This window comes from Heloderma suspectum, chromosome 6 (genome assembly GCF_057233095.1).
Source record: "Heloderma suspectum isolate Gila_16-S chromosome 6, 16-S_ref, whole genome shotgun sequence".
NCBI lineage: Eukaryota > Metazoa > Chordata > Lepidosauria > Squamata > Helodermatidae > Heloderma > Heloderma suspectum.
The window spans coordinates 67,300,564-67,324,151 of NC_139463.1; the positions used below are offsets into that span (position 1 = coordinate 67,300,564).

At 45.8% G+C, this 23,588-nt stretch overlaps 1 protein-coding gene across 1 annotated transcript; it reads left to right on the forward strand.

Annotated features, from left to right (window-relative positions):
- Positions 1-1,094: 1,094 nt before the first annotated feature.
- Positions 1,095-22,373, forward strand: COASY (Coenzyme A synthase). The gene is made up of 10 exons (XM_084804706.1): positions 1,095-1,136; positions 3,472-4,139; positions 7,610-7,824; positions 8,665-8,796; positions 9,400-9,589; positions 12,081-12,145; positions 12,998-13,082; positions 14,675-14,772; positions 18,575-18,721; positions 18,837-22,373. The coding sequence occupies exons 2-10, from the start codon at positions 3,473-3,475 to the stop codon at positions 18,882-18,884; spliced, it is 1,647 nt and encodes a 548-aa protein (XP_084660832.1). The 5' UTR covers positions 1,095-1,136; position 3,472; the 3' UTR covers positions 18,885-22,373.
- The last annotated feature ends 1,215 nt before the right edge of the window (positions 22,374-23,588 follow it).

A 23,588-nucleotide genomic window follows, 5' to 3' on the forward strand; every position in this document is an offset into this window, starting at 1 on the left:
GGGACCAGGATACCTAGCAGACCACCTTCCCTTGTACACACCAAGGTGACCTTTAAGATCAGCAGAGAAGGCCTTGCTGGTCATTCCAAAATGAACAGAATGTGGCTGTGAAATACCAAGATGGAGGGCCTTCTCAGTAGCGGCACCCACCATTTGGAAAACCGTTCCTGGTGTCCTTCGGGAGGCGGAAAACGCGACATCTTTCAAACGCCTCCTGAAAGCACACTTGTTCACCCAGGCTTTCCCTGGGCTGTAAGTAAATTAATTATGCTGCTCCCTTTTTATTGCTCGATTTTTTTTTTTTTACTGCAGTTGGAAGTGTTTTTAATAGTGTGGTTTTAATGTTCTATATATTTTAAATTGTTTTATTGTGCGCCGTTTGGTTTTAATTTTTGTGAACCGCCCAGAGAGCTTCGGCTATTGGGCAGTATAGCAATGAAAGGAAATGAAATGAAATAAATAAACAAATATTGTATTTTAAGCTTGTGAACTGCTGGGGAATTTTATTGTATTCAGTGGTCTATAAATGCCACAATAAATTTATATTATATATATATTTATATATATTTATATATATAAAATAAATAAGAATAATGATAAATTTATATTATTTATATGTTTATATTAGCGATTTCACCCCACTCCTGGGATGAAAGCCACACCCTCCTGATCTTAGGTGCCTCCTCTTATCTCCTTGGCGCCTTTTCTTTACCACCTCTCCCTCCTTGAATACAAACTCCTCCCTTCCCAAAAGCATTCCTCACTCCCCCCCCCCCCGGGCGTAAGTACCGCTCTTCCTTTTTTCAGTGCTCTATGGCTCCGCCCGCATGAGAATCAAGCCTGTCCCAGCTAGCTCCTCCCACTGAAGCGAAGCCCCTCCCAGTTGTTTCCGCCCCTACACCTCTTCCCCTGCCGCCTCGGGCTTCTGGGGATTTAAAAATTTTTTTGACGGTTTTCTTTTTCTGTTCTTCTTTAAGAAGAAAGGCAATCCAGCCTATCCTAAAAGGATTAAAGTTAAGAGTGCAGTTTTAGTTTGCTATTTTAATTTTTTTCTTTCCCGTCAGAGAGGGGGCACTTCCGGTTCGGGTGGAAGCGCTTCCGGGTTAGGCGACGCTTCAGCTGGGGCTGCCCAGCAGGTCGGTGGGGGAGCTGTGTGCTCTTTTCTCCTTGCCTGCGGGAGAACGTGGAGGGCGGGGCTGCTCTTAGGGGAGGGGGGAGCCCTGGGGAGGGGGGAGAAGGAGCCCTGGGGAGGGGGAGGGGGAACTGAGGAGCCCTGAGGAGATGGGATGGGGGAGCCCTGGGGAGCGGGGAGATAATCGCTACCCAGCCCCCTATTGCAGAGATAGAGCCTGTGTCGCCCAGGCTCCCAAAGGTTGCCCATTGCTTATTTTACTCAGACTCCAACGCATAAGTAAAACCAGCTTATTCTCCCACCGCCACTAATCCAAACTGGGGTGGGGGGGGGAGGCTAAAGGGTGGAAAGCAAGCAACAAAGAATATGCATATACCAAAATCTAGAAATCAGAAACAATCTGTGTTTCTGAGTGGGAAATCTATGGTGGCGAGTAGAGAGAATATAGAGGTTAGACGAAGGGCAGCGTAAGTGGAAGATCTGTGGGGTAGGGAGCTAGGACAATAGCGTCCCAGTGTGTTGGACTATGACCAGGACGATTCTGGTTCAAATCTTCACTGAAGCTGGTTCAGTGATTTTTGGGCCAGTCGCTGTCTTTCAACCTGACTGACCTCATAGATTTCTTGTGAGAATAAAAGGAGGGGAATTACATATGCCTTCTTGAGCTCTATGGAAGAAAGAGGGGCCAAAATTGTAATAAATACATCAATGCAATACATTATATATGCTGCAGTGGAAAAGTATTATTACCATTCTTGTTGCAGCATGAACATCATTATTATTACCAGTAGAGTATACTGTTTCGTTTATGCAAACTCAAAGCTGCTGTAAAGTACAAAAGATTTTTAACAACAAAATTAAATGATCTGCAAGTGTGGCTAAATTCTACTTGGTCAGGGTAGGATCCAAATAAATAACAGAACAAGCCTGTGCCCATTTACTCAGGAGTAAATGCCACTGAATTCAAGGAGGCTTACTCCCAGGTAAATGGGTACAGGATTGCAGTTAAATGAAACAGACAGGGAAGATGATGGATGTATAGATTTATCGTTTGGGAGGAGGGAACAGTCTGAGAAGAGTAATATCCTGGTGGTAAAGATGTGATACGTGATCCAGTTAAAGAGCAGTCTGAAATCTTCAGTCTGAAATATTAAAACCCCATTGCTGGAACCAATAGTAGATGCCACACAATGCGGTAGCATTATATATAGTAAAATGTTGGGGAATTTAGCACTTTGTTGTTGTGTCCGACTCTTCGTGACCCCATGGACCATAGCACGCCAGGCCTTCCAATTTAGCACTTACAGTATCTGAATAGTCTATTTTTAGTTGGCACATCCATTGGAATCTTAATTATAATGATGTTATGGCTGCAATCCTGTGTGCAATTACTTGGGAGTAAGTTCCATTGGACTTAGCTGCTTTGTGGGGGGAGCTCTTGAGGTAGGAAAGCGAGGAATAAATGTTTTACATAAATAAAAAAACACACAGTCGATCTTACTTCCAGGTAAATAAATGTGGGATTGGGCTGCACATCTAATGCATTAATACATAATTGCAAACTATGTTCCTTATATTGTCTTGAGGAACAGTATATAACCCTCCTTGTTTAGAGAGTTGGAAAAAGAAATGCTGTATAGTCATTACTCTCTTGCAACACTGCTTCTGAGATTTGGCATCTGGGAATGTGGAGTTGTGGGAAGAGGAGGCAGATGGTTTTATAAGACAGCCCCCCCCCCCCTCCACTTCTCTCTCATTTGCCACTTTCCTTACAGCCAACTAAGAGTTAAAACATACAGAAGAAGAAGGGAAGAAATGCTGGCTGTTACTCATTCGCACATGTTAAATTGCCTATTAACTAATGTCAAATACAGAGGTTAAGAAATAAGCAGGAGGAGAAAAAAAACACAAAAGGGGAGAAGAACAGGACATGGTGATTCCTTCTTGGTAGGCAAGGTTACTGCATATATATATATATATACACACACACACACACACACAGAATATATATTTATTCCATGTTTCCTCCGACAAGCTTAGAGCATTATTGTAGCTTCACAACAACCCTGTGTGTTAGGTTAGGCTGAGAGAAAGTGACTTGCCTGACGCCACACAGCTGAATGGGGATTTAAACATGGGCTTTCCAATCTAGTCCGGCTAATTGAGAAGTACTTTCTGGGGTTTAGGATCCGATTTGGGGTTAGGGCAACGGTAGGATTGTTGCATGCAGTCCTGTGTTCATTGTCTCCCTGAGTATAACTTGCTGCCTCCCACTTACCTTTGCTTCTCTCTCCTTTTGTACCACCCTCTCTGCCCATGTGTGTGTTCCTGGTGGACAGCATGTCGGTTTTCCGCTCAGGCCTGCTGGTTCTGACGTCACCGCTGTCAGCACTTTCCCTGCGCCTGGTGCCCATTCTCACCTCAGCCGCCCGGCTGGTACAAGACACCCTCTATATCCATCTGCAGCCAGGGCTCAGCTTGACAGGCTCCACACAGCCCCGTTCCACCTATGTCCCTGCAACTTTGGAAGTGTACACCCTTATCAGCAAGCTGTACACTGATGCTGGCATCCATCGCCACCTTGATGTCCGAGTGCTGCTCACCAACATCCTCAACCAGGGAGCTGCCCCTCCAGCGCTTGGATCTGTGCAGAACCTCTCCCAGCCACCTGAGGTGGTGCTCACTGACTTTGAAACTGGAGACGGAGGGCAATCCAACCCAGTCAAGCAGCGCCTGGAGCGCTATGCCACCAGCTGCTATAGCTGTCGCCCCAATCTCATCTCTGTGTTGTTGTACCCTGAGTATGAGCTAGAAGTCAGTGATGGGGAGCTGGCCCCACAGCATGAAATCAGCATGGCTGAGGAGCCACTGCAGAGCTACAGCGATGTCGTTGTGGGGGGCACTTTCGATAGACTTCACAACGGCCACAAGATCCTTCTGAGTGTGAGCTGTATGCTGGCAGAAAATCGGCTTCTAGTGGGCGTCTCTGACAAAGATCTCCTGGAAAGTGGGTCCCTTTGAACCATGTATGCTCTTTCTCCAAGCTCCCACAAAGCCATTTTGAGAAATTAGGACTGTTTAGGGGAGCAATTAAAAATACTCCAGATTCTTCATTACAAAATTATCTAATTCTGTGACTGGGATCAGGGCTGGAATATCCTGGGGTGGGGATGGAGGTTAGGTTCCTTATTACCTAGAAATGTGATGATGGTGCTTATGAGTTTAAACATTTTCCAGCTCTAACTGTAACTATTTGTTATGAGTGAAGTACATTTGCAGGCCCTGAAAAAGATTTTAGATTTTAGATTTTCCAGCTGCTAGTACCACATTTTTAGACATAATTCTGTAACACAATGAAGAAATAGGTGGGATTCTTAGACATCATCCTAAGATTCCATATGCATGTCTACAACATGCGTGTCTTGGATAATTTGAGATTTCCTTCTGACGTCACGATTTGAATCATTCTGTTTTGCCAGGGGCTAGGATATGAACTTGGAACGAGGGTTTCGAACAACAAGACAATTGACAGGTTAAATAGGTTGTACAGATATTGGAAATTGCTACCGAATGAAAAGCTATACTCTGAAGCCCCTCCCCCTCCTGTAGCACAATCACTTGAAATGTGTTGCCTTTTTTACCATAAGCAATGAGGTAAACAAAAACTAAGTGAAAGCTGTGACAAGGGCTCAAAAATCATATATACCTTCACCTGCTATTATCCCCCTGCAACTGGTATTCAGAGGAATGTTGCCTCTGATCCTGAAGGAAGCATAGAGCCACCATGACCAGTAGCCATTGATAACCTTATCCCCCGTGAATTGGTCTAATCCCCTTTTAAAGCCTTTTAGAGCGCAATCCTATGCGTGTTTAGAGAGCAAAAAGTCCTACAATTTCCAGCATGCCCCAGCAAACAGGGCTGGCTGAGGCAGGCTGGGAATTGTAGGGCTCTTTTTCTGTCTAAACACGCATAGGATTGTGCCCTTACAGAGCAATCCTATAGCCACTAGACACTGACTAGATGGTCATAGGATTTTTCAGTTTCCACAAGCCATGCTCCCCGTCCCGTCCCCCTTGTATCCAGCGTGGTTCTTTCCGCGCCATCCCCATCTCTGGGCTCATAAATGGAGCGTGGAGAAGGCAAAATGGAGCGCTCTTGGGTGAGGGGAGGAGAGGAGACCGCGGAAGCCGCTTTAGACAGCTGTCTATCGGGTTTCCGGGCCCCTTCCCTCCCCCTCTCCGAAGCTGCTGGTAGATGCATGAAAATGCTCATCTAGCCACAAATGCAGGGTGGCTGGAGCACAGAGGAGAGGTTCCCCTCTATGCTCCACCCACCTTGCATTGGGTAGTCAGCTGCCTCCAAGTTTGGAGGCTGCTGACTATCTCAAAAGGATAGTTGCCATTGGATGGCCATTGCTACATCTTGTAGTAGTGAATTCCATAGTGTAACTATGCACCGTTTGAAGTATTATTTATTTAAACTACTTGTATACTGCTAGATATCCTAAGATCTTTAAGCAGTTTACATAGTATTTCCTTTGCCCTGAATCTCTCATCATCCAGCTTCCTTGGGTGACCCCAGGTTCTATTTTCATGAGAAAGGGAGAAAAACGCTCTATTCACTTTTGCCATACCATATGTAATTTTATGTACCCCTATCATACTCCCTCCATTTGCCGTTTTTCTAAACTTAAATGGCCCTAACCTTGTTAAAGTCTTATGCCTAAATGTGATGTTGGATCCTAGTAATTTGATTTTTTGCAACCTAGACCTGGCTATGTTTTTTGTTTATATATAAAATCAAAAATCTTTCAATAAAATGTTAACAACAATCTCTATTCCCCCTTCCCCTCTATTCCCTACCTGTTTACCTTCCCCCTAAAAATATAATAAAATATAAAAACAAAATTACATAAATACATTAAAATAAAAAATAAGAAAAGTATAGGTATAAAAGAAGATATGTCACACAGAACACTCCTGAGTTTTAGCTCAAATTCACTGTGTTGACATTTCCCTCTGGCACGGTCGAAGTGACATCTAGTTCATGTACAACTCATTTGTCATCCTGAATGTTTCCAATTTTCCCCCAGATTTCCTTGTTTCACAGATGCCAACCATTCCGAGGCTGTTTGCATTAGAATTTCTTTGACCCACCTGTCACGGTTCAGTGGGGACCTTAATGCAGCAGCTCAAAATCCCCTCCTTAGCCATGCTTTTTGATTTTGCATGTGGGTCCAGTTATCTGGAGTCCAATCAAATATGATATGGTTCCCCCGAATTTTATAGGAGGAGATGCCTGTGGCTTTAAAAACTCTGGCCTTCTTTGCTGTGGAGAAAAAAAAAATCCTGATGTTTAAGAGTATGTTAGGCTGTGTGCCTTGACTCTGTGGGATTTTCCTAAAGCTTCTATTTCTGTAGGGCTTGCAGATGTTGACTGCCCTCTTGCCCAAAAGCTCCAAGTTTGGTTTGATGTGGGAAGACTGGCAGGCAGATCTGAATGGGGAGTTTGGGGCAGGGCAGCAAAATATTAAGGAAACCAGAATGCAAAGAGCTCAGTCCATCTCTCCCACCTGTCTCCCCCTGCTGAAGGAAGCAGGAACTGGAAGAGGTAGATGGTAAGCTGCCTTATATTAGGTCAGACTATTTGTCCATCTAGAATACTATTGTCTACTTTGACTGACAGTGGGTCTCCAGGGATCTTAGGCAGAGAGAGGTACTTCTCATCAGTTGCTACCTGATCCTTTTTAAACTGGAAATGCCAAAGATTGATCTGCACACATGTTCTCTACCCCTGAACGAGCATTCCTTCCACAGGAAGAGGAAAACTGCAGGGTCCATAGCAAGATGATATTTCAGCTCCCTTTCCCCACATCCCTTCTACACACAGGAAAAGATGGGATGGGCAAAGAGGAAAGCAGTATACTGCCAAAATCCCTGCCAGAATCTTTGGTTCTCCTCTGTTAACTTCCTTTTTGTGGGCATGACATGGAGTGTGGAGAACAGTAAGTGGGAGCCACTGTAGAGCTCACTCACAGCATATCTTTTGCATGTAAAGTAAGCACCATTAAATTCAGTGGGACTTACTCCCAGGTAAGTATGTATAGGATTGCAGCCTCAGACCTTTTCATATATAACCGTAGAGACGTCAGCGTTATTCTGGTTTGAAAAATTCCTGGGCACCGAGTCCAACACACAAACATTGAGGTGCCACCCTGCAGAGGGCTAAAAACGTGTTTATATTTCTGGGCAACCAGGCTCCTGGGACTCCGCTGTGCTCACTTCTGCTTTTTTACAGTATGGCTTTCTCTGGACATCAGGCTGAGGGAGTGACAGCTTTGCAGCACAGTGCATGTCCCTCTTGACACTACGGCAGGGTGTCGTCTCTCAGGAGTCTGTGTGGGAGAATTTGGAGGTCTCTCTGTGTGTTCCTGAAAATCTCACACATTTTCTTCTGGCTTCCTCCACCACCTGCAGATAAGACATTGAAGGAGCTGATCCTGCCCTTTGAGCAACGTGTGGCTCAACTTAGTGAGTTCCTGGTGGACATCAAGCCCTCCTTGCGGTATGAAATCGTCCCCCTGTTTGACTACTTTGGCCCATCTATCACGGACTCTGACCTGAAGTGTATTGTAGTCAGTGAGGAGACCCTCAAGGGCGGTCTGGCTGTCAACAAGAGGAGGGTAGAAAACGTAAGTGTGCTATGAGCCCCCACCCTTCCTGAAAGCAGCTTCAGATTCTTCAGTTCGTGGGGAAATTTGGTTGTGATATATTGCCACCAATAGTCTGATCCTCCAGGTGTTTATGCCTTTTTTGAAAGCAATTTTTGCTAGTGGATGTTACAGCTTCCTGTGGCAGTGAGTTCCATAAGCTAATTGTCCGTCCCCCATTCCTAATGCATAATCCCTCAGTCATCCCAGCTCTGGCATTGCTGGAATTTTTTTGGTAAAGAAAGTCACAGTGCTCTTTGCTCGGATAAAATTTGCACTTGAGGCAAAAGAATTGCCCTGCTAGGTGAAGCAGAAAGGTCCATGTAGCTCAGCATGTTGTTCATCAGCAGCGACTACCCATACACCTCAAAGTAAATATGCTCACAGATACTGCTGTATTTCTAATTTTGTCCCCAGATCAAAGTGGCTAGACCCTAGGAGGCTTTTTGGCCTTCCTCCTTCATTGAGCAGATTGGCTCACTTTCTTGGGACTCAAGAAAAGTGAGCCGAGAGAAGCCAGTCTCCAGTCACTGGGGAGAACTAGTGTGGTGTAGTGGTGGGATTCTCAGACCTGGGTTCAAATCCCCAATCAGTCGTGAAGCTCACTGGATCACCTTGAACTGCAGAACAATCTATTAACATGTAGTATATGCGTGTGATTTTAGGTGCAGAGGGATTCTTCCTCTGCACCTAAATTTATTCATACAAGATCACACTCACGTACTGCAAGTGTTTTAGGGAGTGGCAGAACCAGCCCATGGCCAGGGTGAGAAAGGCATCCTGGCTTCATGTCTTCTTGTTCTTCTTTCTTCACTAACCCAGAATCTGGCTCAGCTGTCTCTCCACAAAATCAAGCTGGCTGTTGACTCCCAGCATGCCAGGAATGAGGAAGAGAAGATCAGCTCCTCTAGTCTGCGGTACAGGCTGCTTGGGACTCTGCTGCGTTCCCCGCGGGTGAATAATATTCTATGGCAATTCGTTTTGTAGGTTACATCTTGTATTGCAGTGGTGTGTGCGTGTGTGTGGTGAGGGGGTGGGGCTCTCGCAAGCAGGCTTATAGTGCAATCATGTACTCAGAACTAAGCTCCATTGAGTTCAGTGGGACTTACTCCTAGGTAAATGCATACAGGAATGCAGCCTTAGTTGCAAGAATAAACAGGAGAGAAGAGGTGATACATAGGGCAAGTGGCAAATTCCAGTGATAAGCCTATAAGGCCCTTGCTGGCAAACAACTTTGCGTATGGTGTACCAGTTAGTATGGTACTTTAGTAAGCAGAGCCAAACTCCGGAAATAGAGGATAATTTTGGGGGAATAGTGTGAAGGACTGGGAACATATGTTTTAAGTAAACACAGGCAGAAGTGCACGTAGTGGTAGGCTTTTCAGTAATACAGCAGTGCTGTGGAATGCCCACAGAAAAAGGGCAGCTATTCCACTGCTGTAACATCTGAAGGGCATTGCTATCAGAATTCTGGAGGTGGTCTCAGAGTGAGTAACAAAACAGCATTTGCATCATTGAGTCTGTCCCCAAACAACTCTGTCTTTCTCCTTCCCCCAGAAAGATCCATCTCTTCCTCCCTACCCCTACATTATTGGGCTGACAGGGGGATCTGGTAGTGGCAAGAGCTCCGTGGCGCAACATTTGGTTCGTCTTGGTGCCTTCCATTTGGATATGGACAGTCTAGGACACAACATCTATGTACCAGGAGGTCCTGTGTATGAGCAGGTGGTAGAAGCATTTGGAGCAGGTATTTCTGACTTCTGGGGAAGCAATATTTAAAGCCAGTGTGGCCAGTGAAGAAGTTGCATGGGAGGTGCATCAGGAATTTTGCCTAAACCATCTTTGGCTTCTCTGTCTCCTTGGCTCCTTAGCCTTGTTGCTTTTGTCTCTTGAAACCATATAAGGGGTCCCCCCCTCCCCCAAGCATGGTTTTCCCCATTTCTTACAAAAGCTGCCCTATTCTATTGCTGACAGTTTACCCTGAGCAGTTAGAAAGTTAGCACGAGTGGGGGAAACACTTGCAGGTAACAAGCAGGCTAAAGGTGAAACTGGATTTTATAACTTACTGTATGTATAGGACTACTACTTAAGTCTGTGTGAAGTGTTAGTTGCTATATGGAATCCAGAGGAAAGGCTGCCTCTCATGACTATTTTTGAGCTGGAAAAGCCAGCTGGCAGTGACTCCTCTGCACTTCTCCTCTGCATTTGTGTGCTAAAGTGGTTCTGTGAAAGTGCACCCATGTGGTAAGATCACAAGCTACCGCATCCTAAAAGCCACTCATTTTCTGGTATTTTTTTCACAAGGGTCAGCTTGTCATTCATATTAGTATCCTTTCATAAGACTGCCCTGAGTTAGTAATCATGAGCAAAAAGGATCCCCTTGCAACACGTCTTCTGCCTCAGTAACAGCAATGGAATATAGTCCGATTGGCTGAGAAGTGGGAATATACTGCAAGTGTAAAGCAATGCACGTTGGGGCAAAAAATCCCAACTTCTTCTTCAAGCATAGCCTGATGGGATCTGAGCTAGCAGTGACCAACCAGGAAAGAGATCTTGGGGTTGTGGTGGACAGCTCAATGAAGATGTCCAGCCAGTGTGTGGCCGCTGTAAAAAAAGGCAAACTCCATGTTGGGCATAATTGGAAAAGGAATTGAGAATGAAACTGACAATATCATACTTCCCCTATACAAATCTATGGTGTGACCACACTTCGAATACTGTGTACAGTTCTGGTCACCACACCTAAAAAAATATATTGTAGAGCTGGAAATAGTGCAGAAAAGGGCAACTAAAATGATCAAGGGGCTGGAGCATCTCCCCTATGACGGAAGGTTAGAACAGCTGGGATTGTTTAGCTTGAAAAAAAGGAGGGTAAGGGGAGACATGATAGAGGTCTACAAAATTATGCATGGTGTGGAGAATGTGAATAGGGAGACATTTTTCTCCCTCTCTCAAAATACTAGAACCCAGGGTCATCCTATGAAGCTGATTGGTGGGAGATTCAGGACAGATAAAAGGAAGTACTTCACACAGTGGGCTCTCCCACACTGGAGGCATTCAAGTTGAAGCTGGACAGCTATCTGTCAGGGATGCTTTGACTTAGATTCCTGCATTGAGCAGGGGGTTGGACTCACTGGTCTTATAGACCCCTTCCAACTCTACTATGCTATGATTCACACAGTGCATAGTTAAACTATGGAACCCACTACCACAGGATGTATTGATGGCCACCAATTTGGATGGCTTTAAAAGGGGGTTGGACAAATTCCTGGAGGAAAAGCCTTTTGATAGCTACTAGTCTTGATGGTTATGTGCTACCTCCAGTACCAGAGGCAGTGAGCCTGTGTGCACCAGTTGCTGGGGAACATGGGTGAGAGGGTGCTGTTGCGCTCTTGCCCTACTTGTGGGTTCCCAGTCGACAGCCGATTGGTCACTGAGTGAGCAGAATGCTGGACTAGATGGACCCTTTATTTATTTATTATTCAATTTATTAACCGCTCATCTGGCTGGCCGGCCGGCCACCCTAAGTGGCGTACAATACTAATAACATGAAATACAATGACTTTATGTAATTAACTGAACAAAACAACATAACAAAACAACACTGCTCTAAAAAACCCTAACTCACCCCAAATGCCCACCTGAAGAGCCAGGTTTTTAAAGCCTGACGGAAGCTCATCAAAGAGGGGGCATAGGGGAGGTCACTAGGGAGGGAATTCCACAGAGTGGGGGCCACCACAGAAAAGGCCCTCTCCCTAGTCCTCACCAGCCTAGCTGTCCTGGCTGATGGGACAGACAGACGGCCTTCCAAGGCCCATCTCATTGAGCAGCTTCCCTGATGTTGCTGGAGGGGCTCCTTAAGGTAGACTGGGCCAGAGCCATATGGGGTTTTAAAGGTCAATGCCAACACCTTGAATTGGGCCTGGAAAACAACTGGTACCCAGTGCAACTCTTTCAGCACTGGAGTGATGTGGTCTCGCCGATGACTGCCTTTAATCAGGCAGGCCGTCGTGTTCTGCACCAGCTTGGTTCTGGACCCTTGGTCTGATCCAGCAGGGCTCTTCCGATGTTCTTATGTTCTTAATAGCGGAGAGCCCCATCTGACTCTGAAAGGGACATGGTCTTTGAAGGATCTCCTGTCCACCAATGAGGGAAAGCTGTGTAGATTTTCCTCCCGGGGGGTCTTCAGCAGATGTTTTGTTACACTGAATGCTGCATCCTCCTTGTTGTCTTTGCAGATATTTTGAAAGAAGATGGAACCATCAACAGACGGGCCTTGGGGGCCAAAGTATTTGGAGACCAGGTAAAGCTGCCTGAGTGTGGGTCAATATTTAACTTCAGGCTTCACATACCTCCCCCTCCAACCGGCCCTCATTTGTTTTGTTCACCTTTGTGCCGTTGACGCTGGCTTGCCTGCTTGTTCCACAAAATTAACACAGCCCTTTCACCTCTTTCTCGGTATGTGTCCTGCTGTGTGTGTGTGGGTGAAAGGTACTCCGTGGGGAGCAGTGCCTGCAAGGACAGTCCCTCACTGTACAGTAAGTACAGTGTGACCTTTCGGCTGGGAGCTGTACTACTAGAAGTAGTGCATCCTGGGATGCCAGGCCAGTGCTACCATTAAGCAGGGTGAAGTGGCAACCTCGGGTAACAGATTTTAGTTCTCATGAAAGGGCAGCAAATTGTCATTAAGGGTGCAAACCTAGGCAGGTTTAGACAGAAAAAAGTCCTACAATTCCCAGCATGCCCCAGCCAGATTGGGGCATGCTGGGAATTGTAGGACTTTTTTCTGTTTAAACCTGCCTAGGATTGTGCCCTTAATGTATTATTATTATATTTTTACTGCCAGGAAGGGGGAAGAAGTCTTTGTGGGGTGGGGGTTGCCTTAGATGCCAAAATATCTTGGCTGGCCTTGGGTTGGGGCTGCAAAATGTCTAAAGCCAGCCCCACCACTAAGATACCTCTCCCTTTCTGAAGTGGAGTAAAGCCCAGTGACCTCGTAGCCAAAGCCCTTTTGTTCTGTGCACCGGTGGGTGTTTTGATCCAGCCCATTTGGGCTGGTGCCACATCTTGGCAATCCCCAGTGGCTTTGCTGACCAGCAACAGCGCGTCACCGTGAAAACGTTCCTTTCGGGTCTCTTTCGTTTCCTCCCACCAGGAGCAGCTGAAGCGTCTCAACAATATCATGTGGCCAGTGATGGCTCGAATAGCAAAAGAAAAGATCAACAGGGCGGCTGCACAGGGTGAGGAAGGGCTTGGGACCCTGGTGAGAATGTGGGTGAGCCAAATGGGTTCATGAAGGGGCTGCAGTCTGAGCCTTTTCAGAGCTGAGAGTTGGTACTCTACAAGAGCTACTCCAAAAACGTTTGCTTAACACAGAGCCCAGCCGCCAAAGCAGCGTCCTTCGTTATGCGGTGATAAACCGTGACTTACCATTTATACAGGATCAGCGACATGGTAGATGCTCTGCAGACAGCAATTATAGATGGAGATAGAATGTATGTCTGAATACTACCCTTGGTTAATTCGGACATGAATTAAAATAACTGCATAAATGTAGAGTGCGTACTAGTCCTTTTCAGTAGGGTTAATGCATGGGTTGGGAGAAGCCACATGCTCTGATCCTGCCCACACAATGTCCGCCATCCCCTGCCATCCCTTCGCTGAATGTGCAAAGGGCGGGGTTGAACCAGTGGGAACAGTGATGCTGGAGCAGAGGCTGTACGAGTGGCTCCACTCTCCCTTCCACGACTGAGTCCTATAATTGATTCTTCTCTTCAACATTGTCAAGAGTGAATTTGTGTTGGCTGACTTCCTCTAATTGATGGGGACTTAGGGTTAGCTTTGGAAGTTCATGAACAACAGTATTTTCTTCTGATTTGTAAAAAAAACAAGTTAGTGCCAAGCAACACTAATGCACCCCCCAAATAATTCTACAAATATGTGCCTTCCATTGTTTCTGAAACTTTTTAAGGGGTGCGTACTGATACCCCTCTTTGAGGAGCTCATTCCAATGGTGGGAGCAAGCTGGAGGGTGGGAGAAAAGGCAGTGAAAGAAAATATAATCAGGGATGAAGAGGTGGACTTGAAAATGAAGACTACCAGTTTGAATTTGATACAGAGAATGACAAGGAGCCAGCAGAGACCTAAAGAGGGAGATATGGTGGTACAGCCAATTATGTGCCACAGCAGTGAGGAAATGCGGAACATTGTGATGTCGTGACACAAGGAGAGTTCTGCAAAATGTTATCTGGGAAGCTCAAAACATGGCTGCCATTTTTGGCAGTAACTATGCATTTAATGTGACATCTAGTTTAGTTGTGAGAGAAGTATATGGTGGGGCTAACCTATGTTCACACATAACAATAAGCCAGGATTCTGGCTTGTGCTCGTTTACTGTGAGGGAGCAGTATGCTGATGCACATAGCCTGTGCCTTTGTTTTGTTCCCCCTCCTCACATGAGCAGGCAAACAAAGTAGGAATGGATAGCTTATCATGTTATCCAAACTGAAGATCCTGGTGTTTTTGCTCCCAAACAAGCCAGGATTCATAAGCTGACAGCTCCTGGATTGTTTGGAAGCAACAAATGAGGATCCTGGGTTCAGATGTAATTATCCATTTCTGGCTTGCTTACCCACTTACATGAGCAGAAACAAAGCTGGAATGAGTGGGCTGCATGCACCAGCATGATGCTCATTCTCAATAAGCCAGGAATCCTGGCTTCTTGTTATGTGCAAATGTGGCCAGAGTGTTCTGCGTTCCTTCTCTCTTTGGAGGGAATACTTTCCTCTCTGCCATTAAGAGTTTCTCAAAGCTCCTAATGCTTGATTTGCAGGAAAAGCCGTGTGTGTGTTGGATGCAGCCGTGTTGTTGGAGGCAGGCTGGTCAGACATGGTGCATGAAATCTGGACGACCATCATCCCTGAAGATGAGGTAGGTACTGTTTTCACAGTGTAGTTCCTGCAACTGAAACCAAATACATCTCCCTGCAGTCTCTCTCTTAGCATTCAGTGCATGGTATTTGCACCCAAAAAAAGTAGCAGGCACAAATTGACTGTAATGATCTTTTTTTGTTGATGGCAACACATACAGACATTTGAATTCCAGTGGAACCTTGACTAGGCAGGGCTTGTTTAAATCTCAAAAATGTATATGCTCCTTCCCAAGATGAAGGGCTGCACCAAATATTTTTCTTTTCTTATGCAGAAAGCACAACTGTGATGAGAAAAGCATGCAAACGGTGTCTAGATCATCCCCCATAGTGACCATACCTGCTATTTTTTAATTGCATGGACATGTGACATACACAGGCTGGCTTTCAGATGCACATACGCGTATTTCACCGCATATATGTTCATCTGAAAGCCAACCTGTGTATGTATGTATGCATGCATTATTTCAGAACATTTCCGTACTGCTTTTCATTAAAAAAAACAATCCCAAAGCAGTTGACAAGATAAAATCCTGATGTTTATGTAATAATGTCTATCTCGCTTTTCTTTAAACCCCAAATGGCTTATAACTTTCAGTTCAATAAAACATAATACACCAAACCTTACAAAATACAACAGAAGCATTAAAATGCAGATTGCAAAACAGCATCATATAACAAAAGGTCACAATTAAATAATAGCACTGTTGTTAGCTGTCAGACAGAGTCTAAAAGGTTATACACAATCAGCAAAAAGCTTTTTGAAAAAGCCAGGCACCTAAACTTGTGTAACGTCAGGGCCTGGCAGACCACTTTGGGAAGGGCATTCTGTAAAGTTGGCACCACTACCGAGAAGGCCTTGCCTCCTGGTAGATATGCACCAGGCTTCATTTGGCAACAGCACCCAAAGCAAGCAATTAATTGTCACATGTGATCATTCACATTTTGGTTTTTATGTAGTAATTCAGGTACTGTTTCACCCCTTCCTGAGGGCTCAGTATGGGCAGCAGTGGTTAGAAATTTAGGGCTACATCAAAAATCACCAAAATAAAAAATCTGCAAATTTCAAGTGTGTGTGGGTGTCCATTTCATCTTTTGTCGGGGAGGCGGGGATCATTTTGCAGCAGCGGGGGTGGGTGCTTACCATGCTATGGTGACAGCAAGGTCAGGAGCACTGGCTTACTTGTTCTAGTTCTAATTGTGATTAATGTGCTGTGGGAGAGTGTGTGCACAGTTTTAGAATGGAGTGGTGAATTTGGTAGGTCCATTTTGCAACAGCCCTTAAAGCAGAACTTAAAAGTTATCCAATTAAATTAAATTTGCCCCATACTTTCTTAATTCTGGCTATTGAATGCCAAATCAAAGAGAAAAGTTTCACAGCTTGGATTTTGTTGGACTTCTGGAGGAAGGGGTTTATAGATTCATAGAATAGTAGGGTTGGAAGGGGCCTACAAGGCCATCGAGTCCAACCCCCTGCTCAATGCAGGAATCCAAGTCAGAGCATCCCTGACAAATGGCTGTCCAGCCTCATCTTGAAGGCCTCCAGTGTGGGAGAGCCCACCACCTCCCCAGGTAATCGGTTCCATTGTCGTATTGCTCTTACAGTCAGGACGTTTTTCCTGATGTTCAGCCGGAATCTGGCTTCCTGTCACTTGAGCCCATTATTCCGTGTCCTGCACTCTGGGATGATCAAGAAGAGATCCTGGCCTTCTCTGTGACAACCTTTCAAGTACTTGAAGAGTGCTATCATATCTCCCCTCAGTCTTCTCTTCTCAGGCTAAACATGCCCAGTTCTTTCAGTCTCTCTTGATAGGGCTTTGTTTCCAGTCCCCTGATCATCTTTGTTGCCCTCCTCTGAACCCTCTCCAGTTTGTCTGCATCCTTCTTAAAGTGTGGTGCCCAGAACTGGACAAAGTACTTCAGATGAGGCCTAACCAGTGCTGAGTAGAGGGGAACTAGTACTTTCCGGGATTTGGAAGTGATGCTTCTATGAATGCAGCCCAAAAGAGCATTTGCCTTTTTTGCAGCCAAATCACATTGTTGGCTCATATTCAGCTTGTGATCGACAACAATTCCAAGATCCTTCTCGCTTGTAGTGTGGTTGAGCCATGTATCCCCCATCTTGTAACTGTGCATTTGGTTTCTTTTTCCTAGGTGCAGAACTTGGCATTTGTCCCTATTAAATGTAGGGTTCTATTAAATGGGTTCTACAGTTGTGGGGTGGCCACTGAGAAAGCCTCCCTCTAGGTGCATACAGACAGCAGCATGGTTTTTTTCCTGTTGCTTCCCCCTGCATTTGCTCCTCAAATGGCACATGTATGTGTCACAAAATCCAGTGCTTATTTTGGGTGCTTCCAAACAAGCCTTTTATCCTGCAATCACCCTGCCTCATTCATGGAATTTTACAAGATGTCCAGATAATGTCATCTTCCATTGTAATCCTCCTGTGTTTTCCTACCACTTCTTCCATCTTTTTTCTTAGTAGAAAAAAAGTGTTCAGGAGGAAAAGCTGGAATAGGTGCACACTGCCTTTGGATGGGTAGCATCAGAAGCCCTCCATTTTTCACCCCCTTCCCATTCTTCAGGCAGGCTGCACACCTTTGAAACTTGAAAGCCTGGACTGGGGTGGGGGCAGAGGTGGCTCTTTGATATGTGTAGCAGGCTTCTGCTGGAAACATGCATAACCCATTTCTCCTGACCTCAACCTTGCAGGGAAGATTGTCTGGCCAAAATAAGAGTAATTGCAATTCTAGAGTAACTTGATAACTCCAATAATGTCTGTCTGTCCGTCCAGGCCCTAAGTGCCTGGTGCTTTTCGAACTTGGTCTTAGATTATATGATCAAGAAGGTGCCTTCAGTTGATGGTAGAGGAGAAAACATGGTCCAAATTAGCCTTCCCCAACCTGGTGCCCTCCAGATGGTGCTGGACTGCAACTCCCATAATTCCCAACCAGGCCATGCTTCCTGGGAATTATGAAAGTTGCCGTCTAGCATATCTGGAGGGCATCTGGTTGGGGAAGTCTGGTCTAAAGATCTTTATAGGTAATAACTGACACCTAGGAAGGACTGCCCACTCCTTCATGAGCCTGCCCCGCCCAGTGCACTTTCCCCCCAGTGCACTTAAAGAGGATGGGCTTCATATGCTGTTGCCACGCAAAGTTCAGCTGACTGGGATGTGTGATGGGATTTATTCCAGATTGTGGTGTTTCCTACCTCAGGAAGCTTGGTTAGCCCCCTCCTCATTGGCTTTTTGGCATCTGTTTTGCCAAGCTTTTGGACTGAGCGGGCGTGGTCTTTTGTTGTTGTTGCAACTTTTATAGAATTGTAATTTAAATGGCTCCTATTTTTTGCTCTGTGTGCATTACATTGTTTGAATTATGTTTTTAATTGATGTAAACCACTTTGTGATGGAGCAAACCCAAAAGCATGTATACACACCCCTTCCATTGCATCTGAAAGAAGAGAAGGCGATCATGCAGATGACAGAGCACTGATGACGTACTAACATGTCTGTGACCCACCCTCGGAGAGGAGCTATATTCTTTACCAACTGAAGCTTCTGGATAGTCATCAAGGGCCATTCAGCCTACAGTGCATGAGAGTAGTCAAACCTCAACGCACGTAGCTTTTTCATATCTGAAGATCAGACATAGATCTGCTTTGCTGCATGTACATGGCAATTAAATAGATGTGTGTTCACAGACGTACTTTCCACCTAGGAAAATGTGGTGTTTGGACCGACCCAGAGTGAACCCAGTAAAATATAACTTTTGAATTAGTTCAGATCTTCTGTGTATCTCTCAGGCCATCAGACGCATCATAGCCAGAGACGGCCTAAGTGAGGAAGCTGCCCGGTTGCGTCTGCAAAACCAGATGTCGAACAGCCAGTCTGTGAAGCAGTCGCACGTCGTTCTTTGCACCCTGTGGGAGCCAGAGGTTACACGTGAGCTGGTAAGGGGCAGCAGCTGCTGCTGAAAACAACATCCTGCAAGTCTCTTGAACAGCCTCTCTCTTGAGTCCTGCCTCTGGCAACCCTGTTGAATAATCATCTGTCCACTCTTTATAGGTAGAGAAAGCTTGGGCCCTGCTCCAGAGACGCCTCAAAGACGAGTAGAGCCTTAAACTGAAATGGGATCACCTCCTCACTCTGCTCCCTCGGTGCTGCCAGGCTGGAAAAGTGTGTGCTGGATGGACCCCACCCTGCCAAGGGGCCACAGATGAGGGTGATATGGGAAAGGGAGTTCAAATGGCTTGATGGTGTTGGGGAGAGGAAAGGGCTGGGTTCACTCAACTTTTTTCCTGTTGTAAAAGGCTGAGGGAGAATCATGAACAAAGTGGGAAGCAGGGGTGCCTGCTGAGCAGGTCGAAGCAGCTGTTCATACCGGAAACCAGTGATGGTTGCATGATTCCGATGGAGGCCACTGTTTCAGCGATGCTACTTACAAACACAGACACTCAAAAGATGACAAGGGTGGGGAGTGGCTGCTCTACTTTAGCCCCCACTACTCTGTACTGTGTGCCCTGTGCGTAAACTACACATAAAGACGAAATCTCTTGACACATCTGTGTAAGTGTGGTTATGCCCACTTGTACACCTGGTGGAGATCTTACCTTTTTTCACAATGAGTGGGTAACCCGGCTTTTTCTTTTGCACTCATCAAGGGCTGGCAATTTGAGCAGGAAAAACTATCTAAAGCAGACTTCTCCTAATTTGATTTTCTTCACATTCTATTGTCCAATTAGATTTTTTGTCAGTTTTGTTATGGTGGGATATAGCAGTTTCAGAAACAAAGACAAATTTGGAGTGATGACATTTGCAGTTGTCTTAAAATCTTAATCAATAACTCAATAATTTGTTTTAATCCCTCAAATCAGATTTGAAATCAACTTTTCAAAAATCACAATTTGATTTGTATTTTGAAAATCAGTTAACTTCAAACATTTTAGGGCGCTATCCTATGGCCGCTATTCAGCAGCTAGACAGCCATAGGATAGGTCAGTTCCCGGAGAACTGACCCCCACCCTCTCCTGTGCTGCCTCATAGGCAGTGTGGAAAGCCCCCACGCTCTGTGCTCAGAGTGGTGAAAACAGGGCATTCCCGGGGGCGGGCTGGGGCGGGGAAGTCGGAAATCTGGTTCCCGCACTCCGAGGTCCCGTGGCTAGACAGCTGAAATTGGCTGTCTAGCAGCAAAAGCCGGGCAGGGGGAGTGAGGTGGAGATCCGCTTCTCACCACTCCTCCCCCCCTGCACTGGATCGGTTGTCGCCCCCAGGCTCAGAGGCGACTGTCAATCCAGATAGGATTGTTCCCTCCATTAAAGTTTTTAGCTCTACTGGAAAAGCAATCTAGTTGTCTGAAGGTGTCCGATGCACAATGAGCTGCAAATCCACACTGAATTAAAAGGGCAGCATATCTGACCTCCATACATAAATTAGTCTGAAGACTGTTGAACTACTTGCCACATTGAACTCTGGGAAGTGTCGTTTCATGGGGGTATTGCTTGTGTTCTGTTAGAGACTGCTAGTTTCCTTCAGTAAATAATTCCCAGCTTTCTTTAGGATTGGAACTGGGGCAAGAGCCATTAAGAGTTAAGCCAGTTTACATTTGAAGTGACCCCAAAGCATCACTGAGGGGTTGTATGATTGTCTGGAGGCTTCCATAGACTGGTACAGCATTCTGATGCAAATGGTAGGAAAGAGGTCATTTTCATAGTGCTAAGCCCCAGATAGTTAACCTTTTTGAGACCTGGATGATTCAGATTTGGTGGCAGGGGAACCATGAGTCCAATACTAGAAGGGGAACCATGTGATGGAGAGAAGGTGGTATTTTCCAGTTGCAGTAACGTCCACAGAATTGTCTCATGAGTTCTTGCCTTTGCCCTGAAGACTTCTTTGGCTTTGAAGCTGATGCATACAATTTCCACATTTCCCTGCATACAATTACCACTTCTCTTTCCCCCCGCAACACACACCACCTTCATGATCTACTTACCCCACTACAGGGTAAACATAATATCCCCCTGCTACCTCCATCAGATAAGCCAGCGGCCTTCTGCCTTTCTCTGCAGCACATGGCTTGACCCACTTGCCTGGAACTATTTCCTGTGCAGGCGTCTTCTGTCTGTGTAGCTGCTCTACTTGTACCACACTGGTGGTTGGGTAGTGACAGTGGCTGCCACTGCTCCTTATGGTTTGGGGGACTCTGTTCAGTGGTGGGTCCTTTGCTTGCTGGCTACGCCAACTGCTGATCCCCGGTATAAAAGAGAACAGCGCTGTGTGGACCCTCCCTACTCCAGCGGACCGGGACTTAGACGGAAGAGGGGTGCACACAGCTCTCTCTTGCAGCAAACTAAATCTCTTTCTACCTGCATAATGTTGTCATCTCAAACACATCATCTCCTCCCCATTATCCTTCTGCTTATGGGTGCTGGTGCTGGATTCCCTTCCACAGTTCTCTTCATGGCCACATCCCACCCCACCCCCCAGCAGCTGAAGTAAGTAGGGGCAGCTGTTTCTGGTCCTATCTGGCATCAACAAACCAATTTGGGTACTCTCCCATTTTTCCATGTTGGCTTTATTTTGCCCGCCCCCTGGCTGCCATGCTGGCAAAAGCTTAATAGCTCAATACAATCGTGCCTATTTGTTAGGACCAGCACCCACACTGAAGACCCCTCCATTAGAATGGAGACAAGTGTTTTAGCACCTAGGGCCTAGGGCAGGGATGTGGAACCTCTGGCCTGCCAAGCGCTCCCAGCTTGACACCACCACTCGGCATGCCCTCTTGTCTGCCCCCCGCCCCTTTGATCCCCCTTGCCTGTTTTTCCTCCTGTGATGTGACATTACTAGAACGCAAGCTTTGCTCATCCAAAGCATTCCAGCTTCTTCCCATCATCTTCTGACCCCCTTGAACACTTCCAGAGCACATCTATCTTCAGAAATCTTTGCTGCCCTTTGGAACTCCTAGGGGCTCCTCCTTACTGTCTGGAGTTCCTAGAATGCTATTGGCAGAGAGGTGCGCCAGGAACCCAAGGCAGAAGCGTTACTGGAGCATGCATGCTGGAAGCAGTGAGACAGTAACAACGGATCTGATGCTCCGTGTGCTTTTGACAGCCATGTCTGATGGCAGCTACTCCCCCCAAATTTCTCTGGAAGCTTCTGGCTGGTTTGTCTTGTGCCTCTAAGAGCAAAACAATAGACAAATATTCAGCAAGGGAGCTCTCCCAGCGAGGGGGAAAGCTAGCCCTGTTGAATTTCTGCCTGTCATACAAATTTTAAGAGTGTGAGAGTTATGACAGACAAAATGCGGGTGACCCTCCCACTAAATAATCCCAGCCAGCTCCCACATCACAGGAAATATGGGTAAGGGCTCCCAAACAGGCTGAAGCCCCAGTAACACTTAATTTTAGAACTAAAACTTCTAGAGGGTAGCCATGTTAGTCTTTGAGATGTTACAGGACTCATTTCTGACAGACTAACAAGATTAATTGTGCCATAGGTCTTTATCAGATGCATCTGATCCACAGAACCTTGTGCTGCAATAAACCTAGCCTTTAAGGTGCCACAATATGTTTAATAATTTGAGAATAAAACACACTCCTGTTCAGCAAAACTGCCCCTCTAAACAGTTTATTTAAACCTGAGGCTCAGTCTTGGAATTCCTTTTGAAAACTATGCCTCAGCCCTCATTTCAACATGGAGTGAAAGGTATGCTGAATGTGTATATTGTAGGTCTGTCGCTGAAAATAGGATTTCAGCCCCTGACTCCAGTTAAGCCCTACCTTGCAACTGTGCAGCTGCTGTGAATAAAGCATATTCCATGTTGGGGATCATTAGGAAAGGAATTGAAAATGAAACTGCTGATATTGTAATGCCCTTCTACAAATCTATGGTGTTGCCCCCACTTTAATGCTGTGTACAGTTCCAGTCGTCACACCTCAAAAAGGGTATTGTAAAGCTGGAAAAATTCAGAAAAGGGCAACCAAATTGATCAAGTGACTGGAGCAACCTTCACTGTGAGGAAAGTTTACAATGTTTGGAGGGTTTAGCCTAGAAAAAAGGCGAGTAAAGGGGGGATGCGAGAGGTTATAAAATAATGCATGCCAAAAAAAAAAAGTGGATAGGGAGATGTTTTTCTCTCATAGTACGAGAACCTGGGTCCATCGATTGAAATGAAATGGTGGGAGATTTAGGACAGACTAAAGGAAGTACCCCCTTCATGGATCACTGCCTTGTTGTGGCGAAGGGGCTTGCGTAACTCAGTGAAGCCATAAGCTATGCTGTGCAGGGCCACCCAAGACGGACAGGTCATGGCAGAGAGTTCTGACAAAATGTGGTCCACTGGAGAAGAAAATGGCAACCCACTCCAGTATTCTTGCCAAGAAAACTCCATGGAACGTATCACAAGGCTAAAAGAGATGACGCCGGAAGATGAGCCCCTCAGGTCGGAAGGTGTCCAATATACTACTGGGGAAGAGCAGAGGGTATTTCCAAGTAGCGCCAGAAAGAGTGAAGCAGCTGGGCCAAAGCCGAAAGGACACTCAGCTGTGGATGTGTCTGGTGTTGAAAAGAAAATCCGATGCTGTAAAGAACAATATTGTTTAGGAACCTGGAATGTTAGATCAATGAATCAAGGTAAGCTGGAGGTGGTCAAACATGAGATGGCAAGATTGAACATCGACATCTTGGGAATCAGCGAACTAAAATGGACAGGAATGGGCGAATTTAATTCAGGTGACCATCATATCTACTATTGTGGCCAAGAATCCCTTAGAAGAAATGGAGTAGCACTCATAGTCAACAAAAGGGTGGGAAAAGCAGTAC

What these genes read in the sequence shown, in the direction of transcription:
- COASY (XM_084804706.1), top strand. Translation starts at nt 3,473, where the DNA reads ATGTCGGTTTTCCGCTCAGGCCTGCTGGTTCTGACGTCACCGCTGTCA. An exon ending in CAACAGGGCGGCTGCACAGG is followed by an intron (nt 13,083 to 14,674) that starts GTGAGGAAGGGC and finishes CTTGATTTGCAG; the next exon opens with GAAAAGCCGTGTGTGTGTTG. An exon ending in CCATCATCCCTGAAGATGAG is followed by an intron (nt 14,773 to 18,574) that starts GTAGGTACTGTT and finishes TGTATCTCTCAG; the next exon opens with GCCATCAGACGCATCATAGC.